The sequence below is a fragment of the Trichinella spiralis genome (assembly GCF_000181795.1).
Source record: "Trichinella spiralis strain ISS 195 chromosome Unknown Scfld9, whole genome shotgun sequence".
Lineage (NCBI taxonomy): Eukaryota > Metazoa > Nematoda > Enoplea > Trichinellida > Trichinellidae > Trichinella > Trichinella spiralis.
In genome coordinates, this window is record NW_003526948.1 from 3,642,160 (window position 1) to 3,654,581 (window position 12,422).

A 12,422-nucleotide genomic window follows, 5' to 3' on the forward strand; every position below is an offset into this window, starting at 1 on the left:
TGCATCGTCGGCTTCTTCTCGCGACTTGTTGTCGCTGATGGGGTGTACTGTTCGGCTTGCTGCGCTTGTATTGGAAGAGACCGCGACGGCGGTGACCAACACCCCCCAAGCCGCCGCCGACGTCGTCTCGCTGCGTCTCGACTTGCTGCGCATCGTCTGCTCGCACGAGCACTACATCACCCTGAACCTGCCCCAGTTGGAAGCGTTCGGCTCGGCGCCGGTGGCCATATTCCGCCAAGCGGCGTTGCGCTGTTGCAGCCAACGGGCTCCATCTCCGTCGCCGAGCGTGTCGTCTCGTTCGAGCGCCGGTTCGACCGCCGCCGCCGGCACCACCACTGGCGGCGGATGTTGGTCTTCGTCGTCGGCGGGCTCGTCGTCGGCGCCGGCGGCGGCCTCTGGAGCGATCGGCTCCGCCGAGTTGACGGTCGACTTCCGCAGTCGGCACTTTTTGGTCGGCTTGGTGCTGAGCGCCCTGGCGTCGACGTTGGAGTGGAACGTCGACTCGTCCCAAGCGGCCGCGGTGGCACTGCTGGCGAATTTGCTGCGCGCCCACGACTCGGACCGCCGACTCGACGACCGTTCGACCAAGAGCCGCGCGGCGTCCTTGTACTTCCCGCTGTTGGGCGTGGTGATGGACGCGCGGGCGCGGCTCCACGACCCGGCCCGCGCCAACGATCCCGACCCGGACGTGACCATGCGCATGATCGCCACCGGCCTGGTGCAGTTCGCCGGCTCTGGCACCATCGCCTCCGTCCCCGGCTGCGATGACCACGCCCCGTCGGCCGACGTGGTCGCGGCTGATTCGGTCGACGCCGACAACCACCGGGCCCGGCTGCTGCTCACTTTGGACACGACCCGCAATTTGCTGCTCTGCTTCTGCTGGGTGATCAAGAACATCGAAGCGTCCGCGTTTCGCCAATGGTTGAGTGAGTTGCCGGCCGCGCGCATCGGTCACTTCATCGACGCCTTGCACGTCTGCGTCAGTTGTTTCGAATACAAGGGTCAGCAGCGGCGCCGTCAGCGGCACCAGCAGCGACAACCAGCCAAGGGCGGGGCGGTGGCGTTGGAACAGTCCTTCGACGACGGTCAACTGTCGGCCGAGGTGAATTTGATCGTCTTGGACGCGTTCGAGTGGATCTGCAAGACGGCCGTGTCGTCCGAATGTTTGGTCAGCGCCGGCAGTGGACCGGGCGTCTTGGGCGCGGCCTTGCGGCTGCTGTTGCACATGTTGTCGTGCAACCAGAGCGTGCTCGTGTTGGGCCAGTTGTTCGCCAGCCAGCGGGCCTTCGTCGAAAAATATCCCGAAATTGTGTTCGACGAACAAGTCGACCAGTGCTCCCAGCTCTGCTTGCAACTGTTGCGGCACTGCGCCTCGGCCGTGGCCGAAGTGCGCGCCCAGGCGGCCGCGTCGCTCTACCTGCTGCTCAGGCGAGCTTTCGAGTCGGCGTTGGTCAATTTCAGCCGCCTGAAAATGCAAATCACCGTCTCGCTGAGTTCGCTGGTCGGCGGCGCCTGGTTCAGCGTGGACCGGCTGCGCGGCTCGCTGGGCACCGTGCTCGCCTGCGTCGACCAGGCCGACCAGGCCGACACCGCCGCGGTCCAGTGGAGCGCGTTCGTCGACCAGGCCAAAGAGTTGGTCGAAAATTTGAACGCCATCCTGGCCGACACGGCCAAAATGGAAGAATGCCAGCAGGATTTCGAAATGCTCACCGACCTGATCTACCGAATCGCCAAAGGCTACCGGCGTAGTCCGGACCTTCGTCTCGCCTGGTTGCAAAATTTGACTCAGAAGCAGCTGGAACGCGGCCACCACGCCGAGGCGGCCATGTGCTACGTGCACGCGGCGGCACTGGTATCCGAGTGGGGACGCGCGTCCGGCGACGCGCCCCACTACTGGCCCAAAGGGGCGGTGGCGTTTTTGGCCTTGTCCGAGAACGTGCTCGAAGAGAGCGCCGCTTGGGAGGTGGACGCGTTCGCCGGCTCGGACCGCGACTGGGAGCCTCGACTGCCGGGTCGCCAGTTCAGCGAGGCCGGCCTGTGCGGCTTGCTCGAACAAGCTGCTCAGCTTTTCTACCAGGCCAGCATGTACGAGCTGATGCACGGCGCGTTCAAGCTCATCCTGCCGGTCTTGGAACGACGCCGCGACTACCGTCGCATCGGCCTGGTGTACGGTCGTTTGGCCGACGCGCTGTCGAGGATCGACGACCGCGGACCCAATTCGGACAAGCGCCTTTTTGGCACCTATTTCCGGGTTGGATTTTACGGAGCCAAATTCGCCGACCTGGACGGCTTGGAGTACGTGTACCGCGAACCGGCGATCACCAAGCTGTCGGAAATATCCAGCCGTCTGGAGTCGTTCTACGCGGACCGATTCGGTGCCGGCTCGGTCGAAGTGATCAAAGACTCGAACAACGTCGACCCGGCTCGTCTCGAGCCGCACAAAGCCTATCTGCAAATCACGTACGTCGAACCCTACTTTGACCGGTGGGAGCTGCGCCGGCGTGTGACCGTCTTCGAACGCAACCACAACGTCAGCCGGTTCGTCTACGCGACGCCGTTCACGTTGGACGGTCGCGCCCACGGCGAGCTCGGCGAACAGTACAAACGCAAGACCGTGCTCACCACCAGCCACAGTCTGCCTTACATGAAGAGCCGGGTGCTGGTGGTGCACAAAGAACAGAGCGTGCTGACGCCGGTCGAAGTCGCCATCGAAGATATCAACAAGAAAACTTTGGAACTGGAACTGGCCACCGGTCAGCAGCCGCCGGACGGCAAAATTTTGCAAATGGTACTGCAAGGCTGCATCGGCACCACGGTCAACCGGGGACCCTTGGAAATTGCGAACGTGTTCTTGGGCGAGCAACAACCAGTGAACGGTGCTGCTGGAGCCGGAGCCGGCTCATCCACCACTGCTACCACCGCCAATGCCGGTGAACCAGTGAGCGAAGTGTTGCAGAATCGACTGCGTTTGAGTTTCAAAGATTTTTCGAAAAAATGCGCCGATGCGTTGAGAGAGAACAAACGTCTGATCGGACCCAACCAACGTGAATATCAGAAAGAGCTCGAGCGCAACTATTTGCACTTTACTGAACAATTGACGCCGATATTGTCGTCGGTGGTCAGCCAGCAGAAGCGTTGCTGCGTGTCTCAAATCTACTGACTTGTTGCTCGCTTGCCTGCTCGATTTTGTGCATTTGCTATTTTTGTTCATTTTCCATCCCATCCCATCCCATAATCATGAATAATCATCAATCCTTACCTTTATTACGTGTGCCGCATCATCTTTTTTTCAAATTGTTCCTTGCGTACATGTTTTCTAGTCAGTAAGTAAGTAGTAAAGTGTTTTTACAGTTATTTCAATTTTGCACCAACTCTGACGTCACGTCAACAAGTGACAGACATCCTTGCGAAAGAAAGCTTGGAAAAAGAAGCGACTTTTCGATAAGAACGTGTCACTTTGGAATTGAAAAATAAAAAAAAGCAATTAGCAAAAACCAAGCACTCACACAAGCTTACATTGAAATATTATTCTTATTATTATTGTCGTTGAATAGTGAATATATATTGTGATGATTAGGAGTTTTTGTTTTCAAATTCAAAACCATTTCATTTCCCTTTTTCAACTACGATACTTTACAGTATACCAGTCAATTGAACCTGCAAATCACAGTCTGTAACCGATGTTTTCGTTTACGAGATTGTTCTGTTTGATCTGTCGAAGCGGCGTTTTTTGCCCCAACCTATCAGTTGTCCACGTCTGTTTGTCAGATTATGTTGATTTTACGCTGTTTATAATTGTGAGAAAAAGACCAAGCGTTGCATCAGTGTCTCTTTGAATTTTTAGCCGAACGACAGACAAGACAACTTGCTTATAACGAACTGCCCGCGTTGGAGTTTGCCATTTTGCAATACAGCCGTCGGATACACTACTGCACAGTTGGCACTTGTTTGTCACCTGCTGTTACCACCACTTCCAAGTGGACTGACTGGTAAGTTGGCGGCGCTTGTGCTTGCCAAATTTACGACCAACGAGCGCATTGTTCACTCATTTCGCCGCAGCAACTTCTCCTGTTTGTCTTTTGGCCAGCAACCAACCTTCTTCTCTACTTCCTTTTTAAAGTTCCTTATTTTTTTTCAGTTTACAGTATTTAAATCCGCGATTGATTTTTTTTCTTTTTTTGCTATTGTAATAATAATTCGTTATTATTCGTTTATTTTTTCGTTTCATTTCAGGCACTTGTTTTACTGACGATTATTATTTGAAGAAGCTGCTGTTCAACATGTCCACTACTGGCCTTTTTTCAGCATCTCAAGGACTTTCCGATCCGGCTATCTGTTTGTTAGCTTCTTTGATTTGCGGTACGTTTTTGGTGTGACGTTTCTTTTTTTTCTTTCTACCGTTTCACTTCCACTCACAATCCCGTTCTCGCAATTGCAGTTGTACCATTGGGATTTCTCCACCGCGCAGTGTTCAACGGCAAGCCGAAACGAATTCAGCATCTGTTTTTCGTTATTACAGGATTGCTGCTGTTTTACATCAATTACGGTACATTGATGATTGTAGTGATTTTGAATTTCAAAAAGCACACACACACACACTCACTGTTCAGGCATGCACACGATCCACTCGCTCATCAGCATTTTTGTCGCCTACATTCTCTGTCGTTATTTCAAAGGAACCATCGATTCCGTCGTCATAGCGTTTGTCTTCTTCATGGTCGGATTTTTCATCGAATTTTTTTCATCACGACCGTTTTTGAATATTTCTATATTGTTTTTTTCTTTATTATTTTAGTCCTATTTGGTTATTGGATACAATGTGATGTCATCTGGAAAGTACGACTTATCTTGGACAATGCCGCAGTGCGTTTTGACTTTACGATTGATTGGATTGATTGTTGATCTGTACGATGGGATGCAACCAAAGGTTTATTGTGATTTTTGTCGATGAATTTGTGTTTTTGTCGTATGCATCACCGTTTTGAATTGAACGTTCAGGAAAAGCTTTCCGCTTATCAATTAGAAGCTCGTGTTGACGATTCGCCTGATCTGTTGGAAATTGCCGCCTTTTCTTACTTTTTTGGCGGATGTTTTGTTGGACCACAAGTATGAATGAATTTGCTGTATTATTATTAATTTTTTTTTGTTTGAATATTTCGTCAGAAAATGGTAAGTGTAGTTTGTTGTTGTTGTTCATTAGTGTCGTAGTGTAATAATTTTTTGAACGAGTAATTTGATTGAATTCAGTTGAGACGGTGAAATTGCAAAATTGAATTACGTGTTTACAAGAAGCTTGCACGAAGTCGCCATGGAAATGAAACGTCACTCGTTGAATTAATAGAATAATTTTTATCATTTAAGTTTAGTCAGCACTGTGGTTTATCTATTTGAAGACATAGATTAGTGGAAAATTTTTTGGGTGGTTTATTTCAATTTGTGTGACAAAATGTCCACTGCCTGCCAGTAATTATCGTGATCGTGATTTGTGCAAACAGAGATAATTTTGTCAAGAAGGCGAGAAATGTTTTGTTCAAATTTTCCAACCCAGCCTTGCCTTTTGAAACGAACATTGAAGCACAATGTTCCATTTCTCGGTTCGAAGCCGAAATTGTATTCCATTTACTGTAATTCATGATCAAAATTTGTGTGTGTGTCTGGTGTTATTAGTTAGTTTTGGGGGTTCGATTTTTCAACTGCACATGGATTAGTGCAAATTAGATTGGCAAACGCTGTCTTAATTGACTGACCGACTGAAGAATTTCATTCAGATATTTGCAAAAAAAGGAAACTATTTTTTTTTTGACAGAAATATTCTGATCGACAATTCTTTCTCCCTCCCTCCCTCCCTCTGTGCGTGTGTGTTTGCAAACACTGCACACGCACCAAGCACGTTCGTGAAAATTATGGAAAATTGAACGCAAATTTATCTTTGTCTACAATAAAGCTACTAGTTCTTCAATTCAATTTATTACGCAAATATTATTTTTATTGAACAAATTCGTCGACGAATGTCTTTTGTCCCCTTTGTTTCTGTTATCTGTTATATATAGATATATATATATTGAAGTGTGTATTTGTTATTTTCAAAATTACCCTTTATTTTAGTTTATTTTTTTCAAAAATGTTTTTTTCATACAATTAATACTACTAGAAATTAATCAACAATTCTGCCGACGGGTATTCTGCAGATTTTTGTCTATTTTTTGCTTTTCAGTTTCCGTTGAACCGCTTCCGTCGCTTCGTCGATGGTGCTTACAACGATGCCGAAACCGGCGGTCCGCCGAAGAGGTTTGACGAATTGCAGTTGGTTGGAAAAATATTAAAAATGGAAATTTCTATTTTATCTATTTTAAGCGTCTTCCCGGCGATGCTCCGTCTGTTCGCCGGCTTGGTCTACGGTGGTGTGCACCTTTACTTTCATCCGATTTATCCGACGGAATTTTTCCTCACCGACCAATTTATGGTATCCATTAGTGCTGTTCTTGTTATTAATATTATAAACAAAATGCCAATATTGCAGAATTATTCATTTTTGTGGAAATTGGTCTACATCCTGTTCTGGTTCCGATTTGTGGTACTTCGTTATCAGTCGGCATGGCTGATTGCGGTATTGATTATTTGTTCAATTTTTTGTTGTGTTGTGTTGTGCTGTACAATTTTTAATATTTGTGTACAAGGCAGGGGAAAGATTGGATTAATTTTAATTTCAGGAAAGTGGTTGCATTTTGGTCGGTTTGGGTTATAATTTGGATGAAAAAAGTGGCGAACAACTTTGGGACGGCGTGCGGAATATTCGTTTGGGTCGATTTGAATTGAGCGCCTCTTTTCAGTCGATCATCGACAGTTTCAACTACAACACCAACAAATGGGCATTCAAGTGAGTGAGCTTAATTGAATTTAATCAAAAACCAACCAACCGAATGATCGCATCGACAATGGACCGACGCTGCGGTCGCGATCGATCACTCGATTGATTAATTTTTGAAAAATTTCAATATTTTTTTCCATTTGTTGCTTTTTAATTTAGTTATTTTTTCAAACGGTTAAAATTTTTGGGAAACAAAATGCTCAGCCACCTATTGACGTTGCTTTTCTTGGCCCTCTGGCACGGCACCTACAGTGGCTATTTCGTCTGTTTCTTGGCGGAATTTGTATGCATCATCGCCGAGCGTCAGGTCCATATACTAATTATAATTATAATTATAATTAATAAGCCGTTGGTTTGTTTATTTGTTGTTGAATTTTAATTTTCCTTCTAGCTTGTGGCAATGCTGAATCAGCATCAGCAGCTGAAGGCCAAACTGCAAAGTTCGGCAGTGATCTACTTGCCGCTGTGGTGCGTCAGAAAGTTCGTGGTGCTGCTCTCCTGCGCGTACGGCTTCTTGCCGTTCGCTTTGCTTACTATCGACAAGTGGTGGAAAGTAAGATCCCCGTGAACAGTTGCTATTCACAGACTGTATTTTGCTTTTTGCTTTTTCACTCTCACAGGTCTACAAGAGCGTCTACTTTTTCGGCTGGGTAATGTACGGTATTGTTTGGCCGCTGATTGTGGTCTCCTACTGGTCCACTCACGGCTGGAGACGGTCGAAAGCCGGCAACGGAACCATCCCTTCCAAGGAAAATGCCCAAGTGAACAAGTCGAACGGGGCTGACGGCCGCAACGTGCACCAGAACGTCGACAACGCAATCAACAAGGCTAAAATCAACTAATTGACAATTGCAAACTTGCAAATCAATCACTCAATCAATTTGCAAATCAAATCTGATCTAATCTAATCTAATCTAATCCAATCCAATCCAATCAATCAATCAATCATCAATTGATTATTCTTATTTTTTCGTAGTACCGCTTTGTTTTTTGTTTGTTTGTCTGTTTGTTTGTTCGTTTTATTCGTCTGTTTGTCATGCATGCAGACTGGGCATTTCTCAGAGCGTTTACTTGCCCAGTGCAAAATTGGCGTCACCCTTATTTAACATTATACAACATAATTAATTTGCTTGCTTGCATGTTATTTGGAAACTTTTTCTTTCTTAATATCTTTTCTATTCTTTCACCCGAATCAATTTTTTTAATTCTGTTCAATTCAACTCTTTCTCTTCGCTTCTTCTTGCTTTTTTTTCACTCTGTCTCTTTGTCTCTCTTTCTCTCTCTGTTGTCTCTGCAAACTTCCAAATTACCCTGCATTTTTATTCAAATTGCAATTTCTGAATACTAGAGACGAAGTTTAGAGCAACAAATAAATATTTTTCTCTTTCTTTTTGAAAAATTTCCACGTTAAGAATTTTCTTTCTCCTCTTCTACCAACTGTTTTATTCTTTCTCCAGTGAGAATTAATTTATTAATTCTCATCGCCAGTTAGTTATTCTACTACTTATTCGCTTTTCGTTTGCTTGCACGAGCGCACATTTTGTGATGCGGTGATGGGCGTTATATTTTTTCTTCTCTTCGCATACTCAGCTAACCTACGTATTTTTCCACTCCAATAAAGATTAAGCTGAATTGTGTCGACTGATATCGATGACCACTGGCGATTATTATTCGACAAATCGCTTCCGTTGACCAACTGCATTAGAGCTTGCTTCTTTTGCATATTATCCCAAAATTCCGCTTGCCTTGCTCTTGTACACTAACGCATCATGGGCTTTGTTAATTTTCAAAAACAACAGCAAGCACGCAGCAATTTGAATAATACTCCTCGGAGTGGCAGAAAAAAATTCAATTCATGCGCGGCGAGAATTTCACTCCCAAGCAGGGATGTATAAGCTGGCGTTTGACCAGCAATAAATACAACCACGAGTTTTACAATTTTCCAAATGCATCGTCAAATCAAAGTGTAAAAATACCAACGAAAGTTGGTGCAAATATGTCTGCTTATTCTAATATGCTTTGCTTTTCTTGCTATGATTGAACAATTAATTATCCAAACATTATTAACCAACATGTTCTCTATTAGCTATTCGAATTGTCTATTTAGCAAAGCCATTTTTGACCTGAAAATGTACGCAAATTTATTTTCCTAACTAAAGCGTATATTATATATATATATAACATTTGCAAAATGCTATTATTCAATAGTATTATTAATGAATTTTACAACTCATTATTTATCGTCTTTGAAATCAGTCGACCAATAGTATAAAATTAGCATATTGAAAAGAACCACAAACAGTTAGTGGTGTTATTATTATATTGTTGTTCGACTTTTCGTTTGTTTGTGACTGAGCAACGTCATTAACTACAACTACGAAAAGGTCTCGCAACGATGATGATACACGCACGATTCAGCCTGAATAATTCAGTCGTTCAGACAAAAAGAAATGCTGCTACATGTCGCTTGTCGTCAATAATTATTATTCCAATTCACCTTCTTACACAGCGTTGTTATTACAGTATGTGATTTCGTTATTTTTTCATTTTTGAAATACCTTATCAATTAGCTATCAGCTTTGTGTCCGCGAAAATGTCGAAACAAAAATTCTTGATATTCTTTCTATGCATTTTTGGAATTTACTTATGAAAAAGCATTTCCACTGAATGACATGCAGCAAAGCAGAACAAGAGTTCTCTATATATATATATATATATTTAATATGTAATATTTGATAAGCAGTGAATGCTTTGTTTTCACTATTATGTTTATCAATTTCAGGTGTAAGTTTTCCAGATTGTTATCATCAACAGTATAGCATTTCTTGTGCTTTCAGAAATTTCTTGGAAAGCGCGTAACGTAGATTAAATCTGCGCAAATTTCTGATGCTATCAAGTTACCGTATTGGTGCCATACTACGAATTACGCACACACATATATATATTTATTTATTTATTTGTATTAATTCATTATTTGTTGCTTATAATTGTTTTAATTATAAAATAAATTCATCTTTGTCTCTCTTTCTCTATTTTGAAATGCAATTCTTGTCAATTCAATCAATTTAAATATAGTGTGTGTTTAATTGAAACAACACATGTATTTTTGGTATTTGATTGAATCAGTTGCAAATTTAATGCCATTTTACAAGACTCGCTTGTTTGTATATTTGAACAATTTATAAACTGTTGAAATGCTGCTACCACGCTTCTTCTACTTGTGAATGTATTTATTTACTGACTCATTTCAGTAATATTATCACATTTTCAACATTCGCAACCAAATTCTTTTCCAAACATTCTTTCCACTGTGTAACCTTGTTTCACAATAGAAATCAACCTGTTGCAAATATATTCCGATATAGATAGATGAATTATGAAAAAATCATCTTTGAATGATAATAGATCAATGATTGATTGTGGGCATGGAATTTGTGCTTCGTAGCGAACACCATAGTGAAATTTAGCTTTTTAGACAGAGATGTGTTGCAATCGACAAACGCCGAGTGCGAACAATTGTTGTTGAAATCTTAAGCCGCCGTCTTTGGAGATAAGCAGGCAGTTCAGTTTAAGAAGCATTGCCGTCAGCTGACTGGCACATTACCGGCATGTGCAGTGCTGTTGGATGGGAAAGATGGTGAATAAGTAGAAATAACAAGCAGCAGCGATTGAGAATGTTCGGCGATCAGCTTGCACAGCTGCGCCGTGCATGCACCACCAATGCCGCCGCTTGAATGTTCCAAATTCTATAGTATGCTGGCCAGCCAAAGGAAGAACCAGAAGTCAATTGACGTTAAATTGGTGAAACCGGTCATTTGCTTCTGGTGTGATGCAAGTTTTTGCTCGCATACGCAGGTCGCAACGTTTGTCGCCAGATTGAATACTAATAACAAATAACTAACTAGCCAGGGCAAGCCGGCGTTTGCAGACCAGTGCTAAATAAGCGATCCGTACTGTACGCACAGGGCAACTGCAAATTTGTCACGTCTGTCAAACTTACTTGACAACAAAACAACAAACACCTCACGATGTTGTTGTTGTTGCTGCTGCTGCTGGTGCTAGTGATGGCAGTTGGTATAGCTGCCGAATGTCCATCTGCACTGGTGTGGAAAAACATCTACTACATTGACGATACTCAGTCGATTGGCTTGCAACTTTGTTGCAACATTTCCACACTGTGGGCTGCTCAGATAGAACACGACTGGCATCCTGTGCTGCCACCCGCTTTGGACGACGTCAGCATCAACCACCTGGAAGTTCCAGGATTTGATATGCTGTTGTCGAGGTGCAACAACGAGACAAGAATTGGAGTTGCTCACCGACGAGACTGCGTCACCGAAGTGGGCAAGGTGCTCTCTTTGGAGCCGAGCCACCACTTGCCGTTCGATCAGTGGTACGTGATGTGCTTTGACAACATCGGCGAACCGCGCTGTCCGAGGCTTTGTTCATTGGAAAAGCTTTGCACCAACGAGATACGGTGCAGAAATGTTTGGATACAGCGCCAAATTGTCAACGTCACCAGCACGTCGATGACTCTGATTCTTCACATTGGTCAGCTTCCGTTTCGAGCCCATCTGGAGACCGAAGTGCGGGACGTCAGTTCGGCTTCTCAAAGCGCAGAACAACAACAATCCGGCAGTCTTCTCTTCATCAATTCAGAAACCGTGCACGCGAACAGTCAAGTGGTTTACCAAGTCCACGGTCTGCGTCCCGGCTCGTGGTACAGGCTAGCTACTTGCACCCGCATACCAACACCGGCGCAGCTGAACGAAATTCGCTTGCCGCCTGAAAATGTTGTCTGTTTGGATCAGGAAATTGTGCGCACATCATCCAACGGTCTGAGCAAGCATGCCCGAGCCGGTGCAATGGCTCATTGTTCACTCTGCAAATCGCCGTTTGTTGTTCTCCTTCTCTTCGGCCTGATCTCTCTCTCTTTATTTTCCGATGTTCACCACTGATCTGATGTTTGTGTGTGTACAAATCTCGAACACGCTGCATGAAAGCATATGGTCAGTTGAACGTTTCTTGCTTTCTGTTTTTTTTTATTTTCTCTAACAAAACCATTCAACAAACCATGTTTGCACATTCTAAGGGGTCATTAATTGTGCGGTCAATTCTATTCCAATATATACATCCATACATGATATGCATAAGTGTTTCTTCATTCGATTAATTAAAATAAAAATTTGAATTCGAAAAGCCACCGCTGCGTTGCTTGCTTCATCTCCAGTTGTGCTGTCTGATTATCATCTTTTAAAAAGGTACTTATTACGAGAAAAAAAACAATTTGTGAGAAATTTAATTTTGCAGCCAAATTTACTCTACTTAATCTTAACAGGACAGACAATTATAGGCGAAAAACTGTCGTTCATTTATGCGGACTGCTTTTTCACGCATGTGCAATTCGCAATTGCGATTCTTTCACGATTGCTTGAAATTTATTGCTCACTTAGAGCATAGCAAGAATTACTTCGTTTTTAAAACGGGACACGGTGGCATATTTGGTATCATTTCCAGTGGTAAGTTATTTTTCATTAAATCTGATAAACGGATT

At 44.3% G+C, this 12,422-nt stretch overlaps 2 protein-coding genes across 2 annotated transcripts; one reads left to right on the top strand and one right to left on the bottom strand.

Moving 5' to 3' along the window:
• Positions 1–196: 196 nt before the first annotated feature.
• Tsp_05497a (putative anion exchange protein) lies at positions 197–7,710 on the top strand (the record flags this gene model as incomplete). The annotated part of the gene is made up of 10 exons (XM_003371789.1): positions 197–3,118; positions 3,845–3,989; positions 4,234–4,359; positions 4,611–4,717; positions 4,796–4,927; positions 4,999–5,106; positions 6,152–6,401; positions 6,521–6,607; positions 7,260–7,421; positions 7,454–7,710. Coding segments are annotated over 10 exons (4,296 nt in total), but the record flags the coding sequence as incomplete, so codon positions are not given.
• A 2,742-nt stretch (positions 7,711–10,452) lies between these two features.
• On the bottom strand, positions 10,453–11,442 carry Tsp_05496 (hypothetical protein). The gene is given in 6 exon segments (XM_003371790.1): positions 10,453–10,597; positions 10,661–10,751; positions 10,771–10,838; positions 10,896–10,963; positions 10,984–11,307; positions 11,338–11,442. 6 exon segments carry the CDS (start codon positions 11,440–11,442, stop codon positions 10,453–10,455), a joined length of 801 nt encoding a protein of 266 aa, XP_003371838.1.
• Positions 11,443–12,422: the final 980 nt, after the last annotated feature.